General features: G+C 41.5%; 1 protein-coding gene across 1 annotated transcript; it reads right to left on the bottom strand.

Annotated features, from left to right (window-relative positions):
* Nucleotides 1–6,500: 6,500 nt before the first annotated feature.
* Nucleotides 6,501–24,561, bottom strand: TMEM123 (transmembrane protein 123). Its single transcript, XM_074816187.1, has 7 exons — nt 24,427–24,561; nt 19,130–19,221; nt 18,864–18,920; nt 16,760–16,825; nt 12,115–12,306; nt 10,527–10,680; nt 6,501–8,441 (listed from the first exon to the last, which is right to left on the bottom strand). Exons 2-7 carry the CDS (start codon nt 19,185–19,187, stop codon nt 8,417–8,419), a joined length of 552 nt encoding a protein of 183 aa, XP_074672288.1. The 5' UTR covers nt 19,188–19,221; nt 24,427–24,561; the 3' UTR covers nt 6,501–8,416.
* Nucleotides 24,562–24,863: the final 302 nt, after the last annotated feature.

Raw genomic sequence — 24,863 nt, 5'->3', positions numbered from 1 at the left:
GACTCTTACCCTTTTCAGCTTTGCATCCCCAGACTTGCCTTGTAGATACCTACAGAGGGAAAGTGTTGATAGGTATTTCACAAGGATTTCATGTCAAACAGTGGAAGAACAGTGCCACCATAACAGCATCAGATCCTGCAGTGGTGGTGTCAGTTTGGCTCTAATTAAGTCAGTCATTTTCAGTCATGTCTTAATGCCTAAGTGTGGACCTCTTAATGTTCAGACCTGCCAGCAATAAGATGTTTTTAACAGTACTTCGGTGTCTTACGCTCTGTAGTGTGAGGTGAAAATACAATTTCTTGAAGTTTCAGGATGCCAGGGTTTGCAAGTTGTGTGCATGTAACTGGCTTCCATCACTTCATATGTGGCTTAAGCTATACATGTGTTATCTCTTCTGGAGGGAGCACCCTGTATGTATGAAAGTAGTAAAGTGTATACATTAAAAAGAACTTGTGTGGGCTGTGTAACCTGTGACTCAGTGACTTACCCTGGGTAATGGTTGCCTAGTGTTTAGAGCAAGGCTTGTATTAAGTGGGGGAGATGTTTGCCACTAGCAAATAAATTTCTATTCATACTTAACAGATGCTGTATGTTTAGCATTTGTATGTATCTTTCCTGTTGTACATCAGAGTTGTAAGTTAATCAAAGTCCCCCTCCAAGTCTGTGAAAGAAACCTCTGGGTCTCCCGCTATAATCACCTGCCATCTTGGGAAATCTGTGCACTGAGTTTGGAATTTAGACTGTGCCTGGAGTTAACAGTATGTTATATTTCTAGCATAATTGCAGCCACAGCGTTGACTCAAAGTTTTGGCTAGCTAAAAAGGGCCAAAACAAGTACTTTTGTTTGTTAATTATGTGATTGAGACTGATTTGTTAGCAGAATCAGGATGTTTCCATCAGTAGTACTGATCTCTAAATTTAGCAAGGACAATTGTGCAAAGGAAGATACAAATACATTCTAGTTACCATCGGTTTGTTTTTGCCCTGTATCTCCAAGAGGTACCTCGTGGGCTGGAGTCCCTTTCAAAATAATGCTGGAGTTACTAATCTTGAAGAAGTCTTGCTTTGCTGTCTAGGGGATTAAGGGAGAGGTGTAAGAATCTGGACTGGTTTGTCTTTAAACATTGATGTTTCAGTCTTCTTCCATAATCCATTCTTCCATAATTTCTGCAGCAGAGTTTAATGCTGTGCACTAGCTGGTACCATCATTGTTTTAATGCTTTGGTACACATTCCTTGCACTACATAGGATTCTTCAGCTGTAGACTGGCTTCCTGTAATTCTTTTAAATACAGACTTTTGTCTAACTTTATTATATGTATATATCTTCCCTTTAATTTTGATGTTAAAAATGTAAATGTTTCAAACACAGCATGTAGTTTTAAACAGCTTTGATACTTCTGACATACTTCTGCTTTTCTGGTTTTGAAATGTTTCTAAAGGCTCTTTTGTGTAGCAACTTAAAAAGTTGTCAAAGATTATGAAAGCTTGTTAAGGAATAAAGTGCATGACTTGAAATTTGATGTTCAGACCCAGAAATTAGGAATATTAGAACCAAGTATACTTTCTACAGATGAGTCTGCAGGGGGAGCTGGAGAGGTCAGTCTCACCTGAAGAATGTGGAATTGTTAATATGTAAGCCTTGTTTCTAAACCGGGAAGAGGATAGGGAAAAACATAGTAGCAGGCAGACATTTTAAGCAATGCATTTTTCTTTAGAACCATATGGGGTTAGAATTTTTCAAATGTTGCAGTTACTATGTATAGTTCCGATGACAGGGTATACAGGGCTTTAAAAACTGAGTGTTTTGGGTGTTCAGTGTCATTTGTGATGCCTGAGGGTATCTTGAGACTTGCAACATACCTGCTCTTGTTCCTGAGTGTTTTGAATGTCCTGGGCAACTTCAAACAGCATTGGCTGCCTGCGTCTAAGCCCCAACCACTTTCTGAGAAGTGGAAGAACTTGATCTAGAAACTACTGGGTAAAATTCTTTGACCTAGTTTTGGCAGGAAGACTAATCTAGGTTATGGCTTTCCACTACTCCCCACTATAGTGACTGTTGTCCCGATCTATAGTGCTGTACATGTGAGCAGTTACACTCCTCTCAGTACTATTCCAAGAAAGCTATAATGAAACTAGTTGTCTGTAGCACACTGCAAACAGAAACCTAGCAAAATGTTAAACCATGGAGAAGACTGTCTGCATAGGGTTATGTTTGGAGAGGATCAAGTGACTTCTGTTCCTTGTGAAGCAGCTGACCATGTTCACACTTTGTTCTGTGTCCACTTCCTTCTTTGAAAGCATTTTCCAGAGTTGTGACTGGGTTAAACATGCCCCCCAGCTTCCTGTGCAGCTCTGCTGATCAAGCAGGCCGAGTTCTTGGAAGTCAGCATTGCAGGTCCATAGCTTGTCTTGAGCTGGCAGTGTGTTGGTGTGGCTTAGGGGGTGTAGAGGGTGGGAACTTCAGTATCATTGGAGCTCAGTGGTGAGACTTGAAGTAAGATGAAGATAGAAGGCAAAATTCACAGCTTGTATAAATGAGCAATTTCTTTATTTGAACGAAGCTTATCATATGTACAAAGGACCTAGCCTGGAGCAGTTGCAGTTTCTGATACTGTTTTGAGATACTGCAAGATACAGTGGTTTCCCAAGTAGCAGCTTTATGTTTTGTGAAGCAAGTGCCATGAAGCTTTATTGTAATTATTTAGCAGTTTCCTGCATGGGGTTTTTTTGTGTGTGTGTGTTCTTTTTTAACTGAATGTGTATCTTCCTCTTCTGTTTGCTTTTGAGCATTGACCAGGAAGCCCAGTGCTCTTCAAATTGAAGACAGCATGCAGTCCTAGTATCCACAAGTGAACCGACCAGTCATTATAACAGAACACTGCTCTTATATGCTGAAATGAGTGACCACATATGAAATATCTAGGAACTCCATTAGCATATTAAAGAAAAATCTTTATATTGCTGTTTTTTTGTGACCGAGTTAGTAGTGGTTGTTTAGTAACTCCCCAGCCCCATGCTTTCAGAACTTGGTTCTTTGCTATATTCCTCGCAAGACATCAGAAAAAGAGAAGCACCTGAAATTGCAAACAGTGTATACATCTGCCTTTAATTCTGCGTTGTGGCAATGGTAGCGTAGTGAGCCTGGTTGATCATGGTTGATGTTGCAGATGGACTGAACTTGCAAATCCAGTTTTCTTTGCTGTTAAGCAGCCCACCTCAGGTATGTGAATCCAGGCAGGAGATGTATTCTGGACACGAAGAGGTATGCTCTGTTCTGTTGAACTACTTAATCTGCAGTTCGTCACTCTTGCTCCGGAGGTTACTAGTGCAGGGAGTAAACTTCCTGAGACAATACTAAATCACCAGTCCTTTGTTTCTGTTTTTAATTGAGCATGTGATCACAACAGTTACTGATGCTCCAGCCCAGCTTCCTCACTGACGGCTGCTGGCATGGGGCCCTGCAAGCCCGAGTCTGGGGTATTGCATGTATCCTGCGCAAGGAAGAGCAGGACTCCAAACAGCAGATCCTGCTGTGCTGTTTTCAAAAAAGAAAGAGGTGGTTTTTTTTTTTTTTCTCTTTGAAGAGATCAAAATATGCTGGAACATAGCAGGAAATTGTTTGCACAATAAGCAATGTCCTAGCAGTAGCCTTCACATTTAGTTTTGGCCTGGTGAAATTCTTTTAGGGAAAAGCTGGAGAACTTGCCAAAGGTTTCTAAGCTTGTGTGTTAGATCCGTACAGCTTAACTTTCTGCTGCTCTGTTCTTTTGGCAGTTGGAGACATGAAATACCCGGTACTTATGAAGTAAAAGGATAGGAGTTAGGGTTGTGATTTGCCCAATGGAAGATAGCTTCAATTCTAAGGGACGAATAAAGTTTTTAGAAAAGACCAAGTCATATATGCAACAGTAAAAAGAAAGCACCCTGTTTGTACAGACAGTCGCTGCTTTTCTTCATGGACCCTGTCAAGGAAACTGAGTTACATATAGTCTTTTGTCTAACACTTTAGAATCACCCTACACCTCAGCACTGGCCAGGTGCAACACCCTGGTTTCCAAACTGCTTTAAATTTGATGTGGAGAAGGTCAGAACAAACAACAGATAAACTCAAAATTTTGAGTTTATCAGAGTGAGAATATATTTCCTCTTGGTATTCTAAAAGGACACGTAAGAGCCTCCAGAACTGGGGAGTCCCTTTTATTCTTTCAATTTTCAGAGTTCCTGAATTGGATGTTTTGAAGTATAGGGGTGACCTGACACTGAAGGGTAAAATTAATCATTGATCCAGTCCTCAAAGTAGTGTTTTCATAGTGAAGCAAACATTACATTCTAATGCAAGCTAAAGCTTAGACACTGCAGGATCAATACCAGGAATTGGCAGTCCATGTGTCTGTGCTGTTTGTGAGAACTGTCAAATGCAGATTCCTAAATTCATTTAACTTTTCTGGTTTTTAAGATTGCTATCTCCGTCATACACCAACTGGGACTTCTTCAGTGTTGTCTAGAGAACATGTTTACATCTGCACAGGTCCATTCTCATTCTGTCTGCTTCCATATCACAGCTAAATTCTTAACCTCTTATCCAGGCAATTCTCAGTCTTTCCACTTTGCTTTTGGCGATATTGTCATTTTGTTGCTTATATCTTTTTCAATAAAGCATGTTAAGAATGCTATGTATGTCTTCAGGGCAAAACCAGAGTGGCATGAGTATGCAAGAGCTTTAACAGTCTCTGAACAAAAAGGAAAGGCATGAAAGTAGATATACAAAGGGATAATATTCAAGTTACTGACTATTATCACAGTAACATGATCTTGCTTTAATAGATTTTTTTTAAAATAAACAAAGACAGCACTGCAGAATTTCTGGACTGCTTTGAAGCCTTTGATGCAGGGTGCCATCAAAACAGGTAAGCTGGAAAGGCTATGATTTGGTACTAGAAAACAGGCTAAAGGAGAGTTGCATAAAAAGGAAAGACCTGTGGGAGGAAGGCAGAATGCTGCAGTCCCCAGATGTGCTCATAGGGTTGCTCTTGATATGTTTGAAGGGCAAAAGTAACACTCATGCTATCTGACCTAAGGGGGCTATGTCTATAGCCACTGGATGACTTCCCAAGCCTGTAGTATTAAGTGAAATAAATTTTAATATGAAGCACAGAAACATGGATTTTAAGGATTAAAAATGAGTATAGGGGTTGTGTGAAAGAGCTGCTGTAATCAACTGAATGCTGGTGGTGGGCTTAAAACATGATACTGTAAATGCAGTTCTGTGATGTGTCACTAGAGGGGTTCCTAATCAAGACAGAACTATGAACTGCATTGCTCAGCCATCAGTACTAGTAAGAAAACAAGCAGTCCTGCTGAGAGGACGAACTATAAACTGTTGAATCATCTTTACAATATTAATAAACTCAGTTAAGGAACAGCTGAAGGACTGACTGTAGCATAAGTATACCTAGAATAGGGGAGGAGCTATTTATGCTAAAAATCCGTTGCATACAATTAATATAAATGGATCATAAACTTATGATTGAATTTAGGATAACTAATCACCAGAGAAGTAAGTGGGAAGAGACTTCCATGAGAAAAGGATTATATTTAGGAAGCATTTCTTTACCAAGAGGGTGGTTGAACACTGGAACAGGCTTCCTAGAGAGGTGGTCAATGCCCCAGGCCTGTCAGTGTTTAAGAGGCATTTGGACAGTGCCCTTAACAACTTGCTTTAACTTGGTCAGCCCTCAATTGGTCAGGCAGTACGACTAGCTGATCATTGTAGGTCCCTTCCAACTATTCTATACTCTATTCCCATTGCCTGGGATAGTACTAGACTTAAGTCTATGAGACAAAAGTCCTTTTTCTGTCTTTTGCTCCTACTTCAGCTTTATACCTCATACTGGTCTAAAATTTGGTAGACTCCTGTGGCAAACCCTTTCAAATACTCCTTCCTTACAGAAACTGTGCCAATCTTTAGTTAACATAATCAGGATTTTTGAATGCTGAATTAGTTTTTCAGTTAATAGAGGCAACCCTCTACACATGTAGAGTACAGCTAAATTCAGGTCTGCTGCTCATTCCAATGCTGCAGGGCAACCTCCAGGACTGAGGCCTAAATGTGTACTTAGTGGTGGTATGATAGAAAAGTTGTCCTCTTCATCCCACTTTATACATGTGTAACTTAATACTGGTGGAAAGCAAATCTAAAGTTAAAGGTAAGATTTATCAATTGCACCTTACTTTGGATGCTAGACAAACACCTGAAAGGAGGTCAAGCTTTTTATTTGTACTGACACCTCTGAAATCTTAAGCATGTAATTTTGCTTTATTGTAGTAAAGAGATAAAAAATACATTACAAATTATTGAGCTGGGCAGAAATGCACTAGGTCTGGTATTTAGCATGTAAAAGTATATATAGTGAACACTTTCTTATTTGGTAGTTATGACTGTGGAAAGGGTTGAGGGAATTATGAAACAATCTAATAAGAATCCCACTGAAATTGATATAGTAGCTCCAAAGATTTCATTTTATTCATCTGTACAACAGAGATGAGACAATCCCAGTAACTGAGTTGCACTTGTCTTAATTTCAACAAAGTAAGGAAGTACAGTTCTATGGAAGAATTGTTTCCAAACTCTTCAAGTTAAAACCAGAAGTTTTCCACCAAACAATGCAGTTAAAAAAATCTCACAAATCTTACTTCAAATCCCTCTTCCCCCTGTACCTCAATCTCAGTTAAAAAATGAAACAGCCTTGCAACTCCCATTTCAGGTGCATGGCTGGTGCTATTAAGACTACTCATTAGCCATGGTTTGCTGCAGTCAGCTGTGCCTTGGACACAACATGTGAAAAAGGTAAAAAAAGCATTCATACAGCCACTTTTAACATTGCATGTCAGAATAAACTATTGCTCAACAAAAGAATTAACCTGTGCCAGAACTGTAGTCTTACTTCCCCTGATGCATCGTACCCCAGCCCCCTGACAGACCGACATCCCGTTCCTGTTGTGACCTTCCTTAGCTGTCACCCCCTCTGTGCCCTAGTGATAGACTAGTGCCAGCAGTAACCAGGATGGGTCAAGCCCCCCCCATCAATCCTCTTCACCAGCGAGAGAGCTACAAGTGGAGCCTGAGCAGGACCGAACAATTATTCAGTGACATAAGCAGATGCAGGCCCGTGTTTCTTGATCCTTGCTCTAGTCTTCCTTACACCAGTGTAAATCAGGAGCCCATCTACTGAAGTCAGCAGGTTTACCTCAGTGGGATACGTAAGCAGCATCAGCCACCCTGCACAGGATCTCCAGTGTATTTGGGCCTTAATCGAAAGGCCTTCTGAAAGATGCCCTGTTGCCTTCAGTGAGCTTTGACCAGACCTCTGTACATGTGTGCAGCAGTACCAAGTTCTAAAAATAGTTGTAAAAATGCAGATTATATTCTTCTAAAACACTATCTTACAGATAGATTCTCTGTGTAACTTGCAATGCTTATCAAATGCTGCTGAAACATTGCATACAGCTTCATAGTAATAAAGCCAGAGTGAAGTGATTGCTACATTCAACTTAAAAGCCGATTTTTAGAAGCAATTTTCATATCATATTTATAAAGATACTTTTTCCCATTTTTATTTTATCTGTAATTGCACATGCTTCATTAGGACATGCTAGAAAAAAGCAGCTATGGATTGCATAGCCTGTTTTCTTATAAGGACCCATTCAGAGAAAAGGGTTGTGGATGGCTATCTCCAGTCTGTCCATGTTTCCTGCTGGCAGTCTCATTGTACAGCCTGTTAAGGAAAGTCTCTGCAGGTCACTGAAGTTTAAAGTACTCATTATCACCTTCTATACAGTTAGCAAACCATGTCCCTTTATAGCCTAATAAAAATTATCTGAATTGTTCAAAATCCCAAATTTCTAAACTAAAGTTCACATCAAACTTCAAAATAAATACAATTTAATACAAAATATTAGGAAAAGAACCATTTTACTTGCAAAAACCTATGCTTTGTCTCAAAGGTATCCTATTTAACCTACTATATCCATTATGGAACACACTGGATTTACGCAATATGTGAGAATTAATTGAACTCAGAATTGCAATGATGCAATCCACTGTGCTAGTAATTAGCTGTTTTAGAGACATGTGTGTACCTTAAAATGACTCAATATGTGTGTTTCTTTAAATTTGGTTACAAATACTGGAAAAAGAAAATACTGTCTCTACAAAGTGTAGAGTTCCTCTTCTTATGAAAGCCAATGTAAAAAGTATCAGCATGTTCAAAGAGCTTCTCAACATTTTGCAGGATCACACCCAGGACAGGTTTAGAGACTGTGATCATCTTTATGAAAGGAACTCTTTCAGAAGTAAGTTACAACAGCTGTGATTGATAGGATGGATTTCCACCACTGTCTTCCCTGAAGTCTCTTTAAATGATGGCATCATGTTCATCACTGTAATAGAAACACAGTAATTAATGTTCCGCAGTACAAGCAACAGTTGACACAAGAAGCAGCCATCCTTCTAGGTTATTTTGTGAACAGAGGCCATGTTGCTGGGAAGGGCTAAGGGCACATTCATCTGGGAGTTATAGTCCTCTCCGAGCCAAACCTGAATTTAACAGAACAATTTCATTTTGTCAACAGTTGTCCAGCTTCATTAGCCTTTTTAATGTTTTGGCTTTCACATTTCACACAAGTACATATTTCTAGATTAGCTGTTGTTCAGGCATTTTTAGCCTATCTATCTTACCTATATCCAATAGTAACAACTAATCAAAGCCAGTTTACAAGCTCAGTAACAGGTTTCCTTTGTTTTAAAAATACTGCTGATCTGAATTCTACAATACCCATTCAAACACTACTGTGGGTAAACATGGGCAGCAGGCACTGGTTGAATTTCATGACCAGCAAGCAGGAGTCAAGATGGAAAGAAAACACAAGGCCTAAACACTAGCATCCCAACAAGTCTAATGACATCACCTCACTTAAAACAAGCTTCTTAACTGAGATGGATGATACTGAGTAGGAAGAAGAAAAGCAACCTGGTTTTAAGAATCCTGTGCTGGGTTTGTGTGGCAGGGTTTTGGTAGCAGGGGAGGGGGCTACAGCAGTAGCACCTGTGAGAACCTTCCTGAAAGCTCCCCTGGCTCCAAGTCAGACCCGCCTCTGCACCAGGGCCGAGCCAGTTAGTGATGGTGGCTGCACCTCTGCGATAAGTATTTAAGAAAGGGAACCTGAAAGGGGGTTGAGGGGGACTTTGAGGAGGAATTATGAGGATGCCTCTTCGAACACTGAGGTCAGTGGAAGGAAGAAGTTGCCTGGAAGAAGTTGGTGGCAGAGAATCTGTTTAAATCAGTGTTTTTCAACTTGTCTGCAGACTGAAGCCCACAGATGACTTCTAAATGGTCTTGAAAAGATAACAGAAAAACAAGCTTACTCTCAATAGGCTTCTGTTTGCTGTGCAGCATCTACACTCCACAGCAGCAGCCTGCAGCTCAAAGGTTGAAAATCACTGGTGTACATAAGTGACTTTAGGTGGGATCCAGCCCATACCTTTCAATATCCATAGCACAGAGTTCCTTATCTAAGACTCTTAGCTGCCCTCACAGTAAGTGAATACAAAAACGCATGGATAGGCTGATTCATCTGACAGATTTACCCCACTCCAGGGTAATACAAATGGTATGAAATGAGTAGTTCAGATGCCAATGCCTATATTCAGTCAAATGAATTCTACCTCTCATTTCATGGACTTGTGGAAAGTACTTAAAGCAGGTTCAGGGCATACAATTTTATGGACAGGTTTCTGAAGTTAAGAACAAGATAACACAGAAAACTAAATATTAGAAATCAACCAGTAGGCCTGCCTATATTGCAAGCTGGGACAAAAGTTTGAGTTCACATATTGACAATAATCAAATACTGTGCTTTTAAAAATGTGAATAATGGCCATATTGCCTTTGAATGTTTTCTGTGACAATAAATAAATTAATCAATTCAACAGCGGTGGCTTAAGAATGTGGAATATAAGATGTCTGGCTTTAAAACTGGCTGCTCAAACTAGACTTGGAGGTACATAAAAGGTGATACAAAACAGAGATGGTAACAGAGTTCCAACAAGACATCATATAGGTAATAGAAAATAGAGCTACTACAAAGAAATTAATGGCAAGGGGGAAGAAAATGTCAGAGTGAATAGACAAATAGAGTCTAGGAGAATGTGTCAGGAAGAACCAGAAGTCTTGCAAATTGCAGCAAACATTTCAAGGAAACGTAATCAAGGAAATGTTAGCTATTCATGGAAGAGCTAAAAAACCAAGATGATTTTATGTAATAGACCAGAGAATAAACCCACACAGAAGAGAGGCATAATGAGGAATAGCTGAAGTGGTGAAAGAATATCGCAGTTAAATCTCTTATTAATATAATGTACATTAAACAAATGTGTGTATCAGAGTTTATACTCCTTGTTTTGTTTGTCTTTGTTCCCCTCAAGAAAGTAGTAAATTGACAAGGGACAATCCCTTGGGAACTTACATGGTTCTGTACTGAATGCCTCTTCTAGCATGATAGGTTTTGCATCCGATGTAGAGAATGACAAGGACTCCAAGTGTCAGCACAATGCCACCTACAAAACTGCCCACATCAAATCTGGAGGTTTTGGCTACGACAGCCTCAGATGTTGATGCAGCTGAAAAGAAGAAAACAAAAGGCACTTTTTACTGAGCTTGCAAAATTCTGTTTTGAGGGACTCCTCAATAATGTGTCCTCCCCACTGACATATAAAGACCCAATTAGAAAAATTAACATAGATCAGCTGGCAAGATACCAGCTAAGCACACTCAAAACATAGAGCTCTGTTTTTAAGTGCCAGATTCTGGTGATGCAGGAGCAGCTGATCCAACTGCTTGCTGTCTCACTGACTACTCCTTCTCCTCTCCACCTCCCTTGCCCCTGCCTTTTTTCACCCTGCTCTCCCCTCCTTCCACACATGCAGCTCCTGCCCTTCTCAGGCCAGTTCTAGTGTTTTTCATATTGTCCATGAGCCAATTTAATTCACTAAGCTGGCCTGAAATGAACCTAAGCAGAAAAGGAAGTTGCTTTTAGTCAGATGAGCATATTGAGTAAAGCCTGCAGAGGGGTCCAACAACCACCAAGTCAGCGTAGTTACGTGGTTGGAGTAAAATGCTTTTGGTGGCAATGAGCTGTTGGATTGCTTTACCTTGTCTCACGGAATTGTACCTTCACTCTTCAGGCGAGATCAGCTCTGCAGCCCAACACAAATATTGACATACATAACATGACCTCAGATAAGCTGTAGCAGTTTCCACGTGAAAACTGGTTTTATCTACTACAAACTCCCACCAAAAGACCCAGTCTGTGCCCATCACTATTTGTACTTGCCACAGGGAGTGTTAACGTGGCCAACTAGAAGTTTTGCTGGTGACAGCTTCATCTACCCGATAACGCTTCACTGATACGTGAGCAGCACCGATCTGTAAGGATGAAGTGGTGTGAACAAGCAGCTAACTGCAAGGAAATACTGAATTCTACACTTACTGTTTTTGTATTAAAGGCTGCTGTCAAATACAGCTTGACAACTTCTACATAAAGTATGACTCATTCATAGCCACACTCTCTCCTCCATTAGGGATAAAATTCATTACATTGCTACAGATGTCACTAACAGAACTCTCTGTTTCTACCAGCAGACATATTTTGAGCCACAGGTCAGCTGTGAAAAAGGAAGTATTAGAGATGAATTCAAGTAAGCTGTAGAAGGGAGCGCTGAACAAATACAGAAGTTGTATTCAAAAGCCAGGCTTTCTCCTAACATTGCTCATCTCCTCGCTGGGTGCCTCCTGGTTCAGACCACTCGCATTTTATTTTTTTTTCCCCTAAATATGTCAGGTCTCTCAGGTTAAGTGAAGCCTTATTTAGGAAAGCGTAGTGCTCAGAGCAACACTATTGTAGCCAACTTAATAATAAAACCCCACCTTACTCTTGTTTTTCAGCATTCAAATACCTTCTTTGTTATACTACTGTACAATTGTAGAATGGTTATTTTTACAACACAGGTCAACATGTATACAAGCCTTCATGAATTTTTGAAATGTGAACTCACCTGTTACAGAAGTGAAAGAAATCTTGGAAGTGGTCATCACTGTAATATTGAGTTGTGATGATGTCACTGATGGAGCTGTGGTGGATCTTGTTGTCTGGCTGGTTTTGGTGGGCTGAGTCATCAAGGTGACAGACATAGTAGCATTGATGGGCTGACTGGTGGTGGTCAGATGAGTAGTACTGGTGGACGTACCTGGGAAATTTTTATTTGTGATATCATGCAGAAAAATACATAAAAATAATAAATGCTGTCTTAATCAGTGAGTATACAGTTTATCATGCCCAAATAGAATGACAGAGTAACAATGAAAGTGCCACTGCATGGATACCCAAGCTTGCATACAGACTCTTCCCCTATGCATTTCCTTTGGAAAGACCTAATTCCTGATTTCTGAGGCTCAAGGTCAGGAATGGTTTAAAGGAAAGGCTGTAAAGAAAATCTGGATAATATCTGGTAACTTTTAGAAGGGTCAATGTTTTTTGGCTAACACTATCCAATTCCATAGCATAGAATCACACCTAACTTACAGTATTTTAAAATGTGATAAAATTCTGGATCAAGAGTAACTTTCCATTTGAAGTGCTCAACTTTTCAGATAAATAACTTTTCTGATAAGAATGGATTTTGCATGAAAACACGCCCCCCCCCCCCCCATTTTAGTAATAATTTAATCTTTAATTTGCTTTTGAATGAAACACTGGCTTTACTAAGGCTGCATGTATATTAAACTTAGCAGAGAGAATTCTGTATGTATGTTAAACTTAAGGTTCAAAAGGTTCTCCACACATGGTAAAAGTTTGACTACAGTCAATCTGCTAGCTTGTATCATTTATTTAGTGGTGAACTGTCTTGCCAAGGTTAAAACAAAGACTGGAATGCTGTTTTGCAAGTTTAATTGACACCTAACATCTTTAACTTTTACTCTGCTTTTACCTAACGCTTCTCCTTCCCTCCTCAGAAAGCACTAACGAACTGTTCAGAATAAAAATATCATGAAGCAAAATTCAAGAATAGATTGACATTTATAGCAAAATTCTTAGAACCTCAGTGAAAGGCAGACAGCTAGAATGATCTTAAGAATAAGTACTTATTTTTCTAAGAAGGAACTAAAAAGAGACATGAGCCTGTTATGCAACTAACATTTCTCTAAGCAGACAATATGAGGCAAATAGCTTTTATGTATGAAGGAATTTTAAGGAGAAAAAGCTCCCTTTGCAGCTGTTTATTTCTGTATTATTTCTATAACCTCACACAAGCTGGGTTCATTTCAAAGACCACAAAAGCTTTTCATTATGAACATTCAAATGTGTAATTATACCCATGTTTTCTTGAAATTGTCTAAAACTAAAACAACTGAAGAACAGGTAGTTTCATCTCAATTCCACAGTAAACTTGATACGGAATTTCTGCTTTTTTTATACAGGATCTAAAATGCTTCTATAGAATAATCTTCCTGTAAATGTGGTTTAAAATGTGATTAGCTACACAGAGAACGGCATCTTTAAGCAGACTTAAGTATTGCTGCTTCCAGTACAGATGTGAACATCAAAAACTTAAGAAAACCAAACAATACGACAATGTAAGCATTCAGAAAGGAACTGGCCTGCACAACACTTTTCTGAGACATTTAACATTAAAACTACTGAAACAGCCCAGTACAGTCCCCATAGTAAATGTTATTTATTTTCCTCTTTGATGTTCTAATTGTATTGTGCCATAACCCTAGAAAACACTTTGAAATGAGCATTCATTGAGATGGAACAGTTGGAGTACTATATTCATGTGCTTACCTTGTTACAATTAGGAAAGTCAGTTCCTCTATGAAGCATGTGTGAAATACATCAGATAAAATTCAGGGCACATTTTAATACTGACAGGTAAACTCCCCAAAGGCACAATGATCTATAAATATCAAATGGTTGCTCATTGTAGGAAATAAGCAAGGAAATGTCTATATGGAAACCATCTACAGTTACATGATATGAAACCACACCTGGTAACTGCATTCCTAATATAAAAGATACCAAAAGGCAAATCTGAATGCACGTGTCAACCAGTCGGTTTTCTCTTTTTTTTTTTTGAGCCATGATTTCTAAGTGTCAAACTGGCTTGTGTTTCTGAGCAATATAATGGCTAATTGTTCCATGTGTAACATTATTAAATGATGTTACTCAAAGATGGTACTTATTCCATAGGCGTTAAAAAATCTGAGCCAGCACAAAAAATATCCAAGGAGATATCATGAGGAATGTCAGCAAATTTGCACGTTATTTTTTCCCCCTCTCTTTCCTGCTAGTAATCCTTTTTTCTTACTTTATCAAGATTACAGCACTTGGTAATGTGACATTAAGAGTAAAATCTGGTTAATCTCCTACAGACTTATCTTTCATGATGCATTTAGCGTCAGTCATTTCAAAACATCAGTGGGAGGCTATCTGAGAATTTGGGAAACTGTCATGAATTGGGCACCAATCTCGTCTTCTGTGTCTTTGAAAAATCCTACCCATACTATTTTGCCAACGGAGTTAAGATTAAAGAACATTCGCTAGCAACATCTGTCCTTTTATCTTTTATTTCCCTAATTACTTTTCCCCCAAGAGACCAGCTGGGCTTCACTGAACATCACACTAAACAAACCTAGACTGCCTTGAGTTAATTTCTATTATTTAAAAAGGATGCATGCCAGTAATATACTTAAGGTTTATGATGCTTTATTTTTAAAAGAGGCAAGTATTTTACTTTGTATGCTACCTGTGTTTAAACATTGAATAGCTACGCTATATCCATCAATCAAACTATATATATAGTGTAAAGACAAGAATTCTTAGCAGCATGCACTACTCCCTTAGTGTTCTAACTCAACAAGAATAAACACAGTAACTCAAACTGCACAAGCACTGTGCTAACATACAAAATAATTATTATTGAAGGTGCTTCCTAAAATACTCTCCTTTGCATGAAAAATGATTGAATGAAACAGACTTTTGCTTCTGTCATGAAAAGCTTCAAAAAAAAAAAAAAAGGCAGAGACTTTAAGCAAAATTAAGTACATATACCCAGCAGTCTTTGTTCTGAAGCGGTCAAGACAGATAATAAAAATGGATGAACACTGTCTTAAAATCTATGAAGTTTCTAACAAAAAAATAAAAGGAAGAAAAAGAGAAGGATGTGAATCATAAAGCATGTGAAGCAAGGCACAGCTGTCTTTTAAGTTTGTACTATGCCTAACAGCAAAGGGCTCAGGTGTCTTTTTACTATTACTATCCAGACAGTAAAGCTGAGGCCTCTGCAATAAACCCATAGTCAGGGTTGAAGCAGAGGGCGGAAGGGTTGGAGCACAGGGCGGGTTAAACACCTGTGGTTAACAATGGCTTTACACAGGGGAAGGCCCTAAGGCGACAAGGGGATTACAAAAATCTCTCCATCTTCCAAATTAGACATGCTTAAACTGGTACACTGCCCACAATGGAATGAGACGCTGCACCGCTTCCTTGCTGTCAAAAGGAAGGTCTTTGCAGAGATTTTTTTTTTTTTTTCCCTAGTGAGTATTTTATTCTTAAATGACTAACAAGCAACTTCAGAGTGTGGTGGCTCAGAGGTTATCTGAAGACTACAGAGATATAAAGCGAGAGTTGTACTGGAAATGGAATGACATAACTGGGACCTTATGATCAGCATAAAACTCCACAAATACACAAAGTATCTTAGGGTAAGCACAGTATTTCTGCCCTGCTTTCACATGGTTTAGCACAAAGGGGACCCACAGAAGATAATTTTTTTAATTTCCTTTTTAATAATCTCACATTAACACAGCCAGCAGTTGGAACACTGCAAATACAAGTGGATGAACTGTTTGTCTCCCAGGTTAAATACCCGCTTTCAAACTCTACTAATTGATCTAATACAGCTATTTCTTCTTTCTACAAAGATGTGTTTTGTAAACACATTCCTTATGTTGGAGCATCATGACTGCAACACTGCTGCCTTGGGAAATCATTCTTACCTACAGTTCTTCTGCCAAGCTGTGAAGGAAAGATGGTAGTGCTAGAACAATGCAAAAGTACCCATGACAGATTGTCCCAGATTTGCCACTTGTGTCCGACTTGAACTCCACTGTTTTGTGCTATGAGCTCTATAAGGACTATTTTCCATGGTATAAGGTACCATTTCCTTTTAGGTAAGACTCATGGGAGTCTTACTCATGAAACTCAAGACCCCAGGACTTTGTTATACCCAAAGCTGTATACCCAAAGTGAAATAACATTAAACAGATATGCACTGTTTGCACAACCACCCACTCATCTTTACTCCATGAAAAATGGAAGATGTTTGCTTAGAGACAAAGAATGAGCATTAAAAAGATCAACTTCTTTCAGTTCTTCCTTGCAGTTTTATTTTAGTTCCTGTTTTTTAATGGCACCGCAGATGTCATTGCTTCTACCGATGAAGCATGCTACCTAAACTTGAGAAACAGTATAGCTTCATGTCAGAGTTGGTTTACACATTACCTCTCAGCCCTAAAATGATAATGCCTCTCTCAAATACCCACTTTTGATTGATATTTCTTTAGAATTTGGTATGATCTGGGGTAGCCCTGGAGCTGGCTTCTAGGTTCATAGTAATGAACAGAAGAACAGATACATACCTACTGCAGATGTTGCTGTAGATTGTGTGGATGATGTAACAGTGAGATTGGATGAACTGTTATTGTCTTCAAGGAAAAAACAAAACAAGAAAAGAAGTATTATTAATTTTCATTTTAACATACTATAATTAAAGCACCCACAACACAATACTCTCCTCACGGTATCTGTGTTTCCAGGCTACAAGTGGGAATAGTGCAGCGCATATTCCATCCCAAAGCAGATGGTTTTATCCTTCTGTAAAATGCTTTGAGATCTCAGTGACACAGCAGTGTCCAAATAGTCTGCATGTGAATTCTCTACATCTCCTCTTTTTGCTCTCTTCAACTTGTGTCATGCTGACTTTCTTGACCTACTTAACCACTGTGGGATTTTTTTTTCTAGTTTTTATTCCTCTAATTCAGTTCCATTTCCTGTCCCTGAATCTTTTTTGCTGCATCTCTGTTACAAACTGGGCTCATGCTAGGAACATACTGTAGTGGTGTCAAGTAGGGACAGACAGATACCCTGTAAAACATCTTTCTGTGAGCTTACGCTCTCTCTGGTCCTAAGAATGTACCTGTTTCCAAAGACTTAAAATATAAACCATGTTTCAGTCTTAATGGTTTCATCCTTCCCTCCCTTCTTTCAATTCTACTTTTCCAGTTCTCTTTTTGTTCCTCGTCCTACTCATGTAACTTCTAGGTTCTCAGGCACCCTCCCACTCTCACTTCTGTCCTCATTGCTGCATCCCTCTTCCATGTTTCTTACAGGTTAATGGTCTCTTCCTTCTGGCAAAGATCTACTGGGCTGTTCGGTAGCTCCTATTCCTGGAAGCATCTCTGCCTATACTTCCCTCCCTTCATTCTGCACTGTTGTCTATACCCATTCTGTGACTATTCTTTTCTCTGAAGTAAACGATCTTTTACAGCATCCTCCCACGTTGCTAGTGCTATGCACCTTCCAGCAGCTCTATCGCTTTTCAGCACGGCTGGAAAACAAAGCGCATAACCTCAGAGATGACAAGAACAGCAACACAGCTACCAGAATCAAGAAGCAGGTCTGTTTCCTTTGAATGGATCCGCTATTCTTACCACTGGGAAAGTCCAGTGTCAGCCAGCTAGCCCCACCATGGCCTACTGTACACACAACCCTTATACTGACATACCTGGGATATTAAGTTGCAGATTTGATTGCCTTTAAGAAACAGTCTATGACTGTACTATTACAAACACATTCCTTCTTGGATATGTTGACTTTTATACCAGTGTAAGCCATGGATATGCCTGGGGCTAAACCTTTCCCACACTGGCCCAATACTGTAACCAGAACACAGCTTTGGGTTTCCCCCAAGTTCTGAGTGCTTACTTCTGCAACCCTGGGAACATGCCTGGATGTAGACTGCATGCTCATACAGGTGAAAAGCAGACACGTACACTGCCTGGAATTTGGGTGTGAGTCAGTGATACAATCAACACAAGATAGAGTGAGTCAATGAGCAGAGTATTGGCTATACATCCCACCTGGCTAACAGCAAATGAGATGAGCAAAAGTAGTACAGGGTAAAAATGACTCAAGGAATATGCCTTTTGCATGGCACGTGCTTAAAGGTGTACAGCTTAACGCAGTCAAAATGAGATTACACTATGAAATAAACGTGTACTTTATCAATGAGCTCAAGCACAATGGACCTAAAATCCATTCTGGCATTAAAAAAATCAAATGAAAGAGTGCCTTGCCTTTTCTCAAGAGCACTGAATTCTAGCCTAGCAGACTTCTTGAGCTGGTGGTTCTCCTTTTAACTGTAAATTAATGTTGGCAGGTACTTCTAGTGCCATACATAAATTTTTCCCATTTTATTTCTCCCCTCTCTGTTGCTCTGGGATACATAAGGATATGAGGATTGAGTTGTGTTCTACTGTTCCTCTTTTATATAACTTTAGTTGTCCCGGAACAGATACGACAATCGGGAGTACCTCCTTCCTGCCCTACAGCTGTTCACAATTCAAGAAAATAAAGGGCAAACTATTACAGGACAGTTTAAGACATACAATAATACATATTGCTTTTCTCAATGCTGCCGAGGAACAGCAACAGAAATGCGAAGAGTATCACATTGCAACTTACGGTATGGAGTCATAGTAAAGGCTGTAGTATTGCTGGAGTTGTTGATCTCTTCATTTCCTACATAAAAACCAAGAATAATATAGTTTTAGGTGCTTTACTACTAAGAAACGAAAAAAAAAGTTAGTACAGCATCTGTCATTTGCTCTGGGCATATAAATGACTAAACTACCATGGACAGGAGTTAGGTATAATGATGATATAAAAGCATGGTACCACAACAGCCTGCTCTTAGCACATTAAAAATGACAACATGTGCACTACCCAACCATCAAATGAACTGGAACTCCTTCCCATCCTCAGTTTTATCTTCCCCATCATCATCATCCCAAGTTCTCTTCTTCCTTGAGATGAAAGGAGACTGAAAGAAGTAAGAGATAGAAAATCAGGCACCTTCCTTCAGTAATAACATACGACCTGTATCACCTACAGCAGAAGGAAAACAACTTCTTGCATAAATCTTCTCTTACAAAGTCTGCAAGGCCTTTGCAGGCAGATGGGCACTTGGAAAGCATGGTAAGACAATAAGCTCCACTACAAAGTTGCATTGCTTAGTTTGGGACTAACAGCATGTTAATGCATCTACTGTGCGTTTGGCAGGTGGGAAGTGGAATAGAGAAGGACCACGCCTCAGGTGAAATATCATCATACCCTAAAGACTAATTGAGGCCTGATTACTCTGTCCTCAGGCCTGGTCTACAAACACATGGTTAAATTTAAAGATAAACCACACAGAATGAAAGTCTGGCATTCGCATGCAAGAGGATCAGTTGTGGATTCTGCCTTTGCCAAGCAGAGCTTAGTTTTGATCACTTATAACAATATTGTGCTAAAGGCAAGCAAATAACCTGAACAAAGTATCACAGAGATAGGGCATTTTCTTAGTAGTTACAAAACTTTAGTGAATATCTCAGAATGGTAAGGTTTGCAAATATAAATGGCAAACCACTCATCTTACCCTTTACAATATCAAGATTGAGGGCAGCACTGAAAGACATGTTAGCCTGTTTAATTAGGGAACTTAGGGAGAACAAATAAAAACAGTACAATGGGACACAGCTAAACTACGCTTTCCCAGGAAGGACTCAATCCTGCATAAAGTGGTCTACATCAGAGCTAGTCCTCCCGCATTTAACAATGATCTGATTGAGGAAGTTAAGCCAACAGAAAACTGACATTAACTCCCTCCCCAACAGCGCACAATGTTTTTTGCTGCCTCAACCAGCAGAATGGACTCCCTGTAGGATTAGATGAGAGAGGGGCAGGAACCAGAGATGGAAGGGAAGACAGAACTGTATTAGTCCTAGTTCAGATCAGCTTGGACTGCACACCTTGAAATACATCAAGGACCTTAACCAGTTTAAAAGATACAACTTTTTTTTTTCCTCCTCAAAAAAAAAAGCCCAAACATTGATAAGTTTCTTAATTTGGATCAGAAGCAGTTGCTCCAGAATAGAAATACATCTTGATATGGGGTACTGTATAAGCATAGGCCACATCGGAACACGTGGCAGTGAATGGGACAGGTGAGAAAATCTTAAAAATGACACTTCCCAAACTGTCCTCTATCCTCAGACTGTGGTTTTGTATTTGAAGCCGTTTGTATCACTGCAGGGACAGCAGAAGACTCCAACCAGGGAGGCAGGAATGACTCCCGGGTTAAGGCAAAGGGAAAAGCAGCACACACTTGTACACAGTGACGGCTCTAACAACAACAGGAGACTCTAATTCAAGACCACAGATTGCAAAGTGCAACAGACCCAAACGAAACAGTGAGGGTTTCCAGCGTTCTCCAGGGAGCAGAAGTGCAAGGGTTAGAAGTCTGCACTGGCCCAGGTGTACATGTGCAGGTGTGAGTACAGGAAGGAAGTGGGGAAAAAGCTGGCAGCCAGCTGCAGCGTGGCAGGTCCTGCACACCAGCAGAGGTAAAGCTCTTTGGGCCACAGGATTAGTTGCAATACTGGGCCTACAAATCTTGAGTAGAGAAACTCTGTGCTGATGCTTGTTCCCACCATGATCCAGAGGAGAGACGGGGGGGAAAAAGAAAAAAACAAACCAGAAGGATCTCCATGTTCATTTTTCATGATGAAACAGAACTGAACCAAGGAAATACCCAACTGAAAACAATGCACCAAAGCACCACATACTGGAAACGGACAGGGAAAGGGGATCAACAACATTTTTGTCAGACAACTTTGTTTTCCTCTGTTTAAGGTCAGACGCAGATGCAGCTAAAAACGTAACTGCTCGTGGCTGTGCAGGGTGCATCTGAAGGCAAGCGTGCTTCCTGTGAAACGCTACAGCACAGTCTGTATGCCGAGCGCTTCCAGGGCCTCTTGTGGTTTTGTTGCCCTAGTTCATACGAAGTCATGAATTGGAGACAATCTGGATAGCAAACTTTCAAAAGTGCAAAATGAGGCCAGTTCTTTCAGCTTTATAGCTGGAATTCAGCTTCCAGAAGTGGCATTCAGATGCAGGAGGTGATGATCTGTGCTTGTGCTAAACACATAGGTAGATGCAGGGTAAGTGATAGGGATGGCTCCAATACTTGTTGAAAACGAACAGGACAAGATTTTTAATGGATGTGATTTTGCCAGATCCTGCAAAAATCAACACCGTGGATAACACCCATGAACCTTTAACATTAAGAATCCGTACTCTCCAGCTCAGGCATGTACCAAATTACTATTCTCTGTAGATGTCAATTTGCCCACTCCCGCATTCATATTTAAGACAAACACATTTCTAAGGACTCGCAGACTTTATGTCTAGTCTAACTAAACCTCATGCTGCAGAAAGATGTAGGTATATAAACTGACATTTGTACTAAGCACAATTTTACACATTCATTTTGGGGACACTTCAACAGTCATGTAAGTTCTGTCTGGGCATCTTTGCTTTTCAAGTTTGATGCATAGCAGGTAAGTAGGAGAGTTTTATGTCCAAGCCATTCCACTTTTGTTGGTTTAGAAAGCAAAAAGTACAGTGGCACTGACAATGCACAGTAACCTCTAAGCAATCCAAATGAGTAACAGTTGAGGTGCTAGAATGGTTAAAGCAGCAACATGAATATAACCATCCCGTAGATAGTCTCCACCATCAGGATACTCATTCTTCTCAGTTGAAATGGATGAAACTCAAATTCTGGAGATTAAAACAAAAACAACCCCCTGACCCCAAATCTATTGTAACATCTGCAAGGAAATTTTGACAAACTGTAAGTGCAAATCCCTGCTATCTGGAAACTTTGTATTTCTTTCCCCTTTGACTCAACAAGGTCTTTTGGTACCTATTTTTGAAGTGGCATTCTTGACCTACCAAGAAGGTAGGTCATCCCGAGACAGAGGTCAGGCAGGATTATCTCAGCAACCTTTTGGACAGGTCCTCATGCCTTAACATTGTGAAATTACCTCAGTCTTGCAAAGGAAAGCGTTACACCATTGCATAGACGCTTAAGGAAACAACACAGACCTAAGTAACTGGTTCTCAACCCTGCTCAATTTGAGACCGAAAAACTACACCTTTTGTTGTCGCCCAAGAATCTATGAGAAGGAGGGACACTGAAATGAAAATGCCATGCCTGTTTTCAGGTCTGGAGGCTGCTGCTCACTTTCTGTACTGCGAGTAGTTTTGTATACAGGTAAGCTCTTGGAAGATGCTGCTATCTTTTCTGAACAGAGCAGGAAGGAGGTGGGGACGCCTTCCTGCCACAGCGTGTGGATTCTCCTTACTTACTCAGATATCAGGAAGCCAGCTGGATTTTACATAAGAGCGAGAAGGATTTTTCCTAACCCATAAGATTTTGGTGATGTTTCTTCCACTGACTTGACTGACACACAGAAATAAACTTTCCAGCAGAGTAAAAGAACAGCATTATATTGAAATAATCAATCTGCCCAAAAATCTTAACTGTAGTGAGGACAAATCTACTGCCACTTTCACTTTTTGCAAATCATAGCATCTGACAGGTTTCACGTGTTCTCTGGTAATGTCCATTAGTGAATCACAAACTTTTGCTGAAACCAACACAAATGTCAGGAGTAGCTTCTGGAAGTTTCTGAGTAAGTGAGCAGAAAAAAAAGACACTTCAATAGATACATTAGACTGCGCTTTAAAAGGGCAGAACTTCTCTCAGCATATTGTAAATGGGAGTCTAGACAACAGATTCACATATAGAGGAAGGACATTTGACTGGCAAAAGTTAGATGAGATCATCCCTGCCCCAGGAGACAGCACTGACTGTACACTGAGTTAAACCAGCATATGCACTCAGGAAGCAGCATGATAAAAGACAGATCAAGCCAATCTTACATCAAATAAAATGATCTATCAGTGTAAAATGGAAGCCCTAAGATCTTAGCAAAGCAATAATTAGGTTATTGGTAACCTCTTCAAAAAAACTTGCTTTTTTTGGAAGGGGATTTAAAAAGCTGTTTATGTTCCTCATTTTACTTTTTTGGTATAAATTTATATTATAGCTTTACCAGATTAAACAACAGCATATTAACACTGCTGGATTGACTGATATTCCTCAACATTATTTGCCAGGTTAATTTTGGTACCTATCTTTTGGCTTCTTTGGAAAATTGTGGGGCACTGCGTGGGGCATTTCAGTCTTCTAAAAAGGCAACTCTGGCAGCTCAGACTTTTGTACCTCTCATTTTATTTGAGTGTATGTCGACAAATAACTCCTGAATCTGGTCTTCTACCACCTGAGTTAAAAAGCACGAGAAAGAAAACAGGATGCTGTGTATTTATTAGAATCGGCCATTAAAAAGCTGCATTGCTGCAGGCGCCTGACAAAACACAGCAAAACACCACCTCTGTCCTAACAGCAAAGCCACGATGACCCCAAAGCTATGAAAAGCCACTCGCCAGAGTTACAGCACGCCGCAGAGACCAGCAGCGGGAAGGGTAAGGAAGGCGTCCCCTTCCAGCCCAGCCCTGCCCGGGGCACCGCGGCCTCCCTGGCTCCTCCGTGACCCGCTCGTCCGGGCACCTACCCCGGGCAGGTCCCTGCTCCGCGCCCGGGAGCGCCTCGGGCCCTGGGGCACATCCTCCGCCGCGCCTCACGCCGCCTCCCCGGCTCCTGCCCGCAGGCCGGCGGCGGAGGGGAGCCGCGGGCGAGCAGCGCCGGGCGCTTGTGCAGCCCTCGGGTGTGTGCGAACCTTCATACGCACGCCCCAAAACCCAAAACGCTCCCGGTTTGTCTTTTTTTAAACATTATTGTTTCTACTTCAAAACCACCCTGGGTATTAAGCCTCTCGCCCCGTTTCTGCTGCCAGTCCGCTCTCGAGAAACCGGCCCTGCGCACGGCGCAACTTCGGCTCTTGTTCGAGACGGTGCAAAGCGGCGGGTCCCGGCGGGCCACCCTCCTCCCCGCACCCCCGAGCGGAGGGGCACTCGGCGGGGCGGCAGCCCGCACTCCCGGCCCCGCTCCCGACCACCAGCGACACGGCGCGGCCCGGGTCCGCCCGGCGGGGGCGTCGCAGCGGCCACCATGCGGACCGGCTGCCACCTCCGCGCCGCCGCCCGATGCGCCCGTTCCCCCGCGGCCGGTACTCACGGGAGCCGGGGGCGAGCAGCAGTAGCGCTGCCGCCTGCAACGCGCAGGAAGCGCCGGTGAGGAGCCGCATGGCCGCCGCGGAACCGCCGGCCCCGGCGCACGCGAGGCCCAGCGCTGCCGGGCGGGGCGGGGCGGGGCGGGGCGGGGCGGGGCCGCCGCGCGCGAGGGGGCGGAGGGCCGGGCCGGGGGTGCGGCCTGCGCGGCGCGGCCCCGCCTCAGCCCGCTACCGCGCGGGGGGGTCTCACTCTCCCGCCGCCCGCCCCACTCTCCGGTCCCGCTCTCCCGGCCCGCTCTCTCTCCCGCCGGCCTTGCAGCGGGCCGGGCGGCAGAGCCCGGCGGCGGCGTCCGCGCTGCACAGCGTGCGGCCGCGGGTGCACCCAGCGAGCAGCGCCGGCGGGTCCGCGAGCACCCGCGGCAAGGGGCCGGGCGCTGGGAGC

This window comes from Strix aluco, chromosome 2 (assembly GCF_031877795.1).
Source record: "Strix aluco isolate bStrAlu1 chromosome 2, bStrAlu1.hap1, whole genome shotgun sequence".
In the NCBI taxonomy this organism is placed as follows: domain Eukaryota; kingdom Metazoa; phylum Chordata; class Aves; order Strigiformes; family Strigidae; genus Strix; species Strix aluco.
Note: the sequence above shows the minus strand (reverse complement) of the source record. Positions and strands in the feature narration are given on the sequence as shown.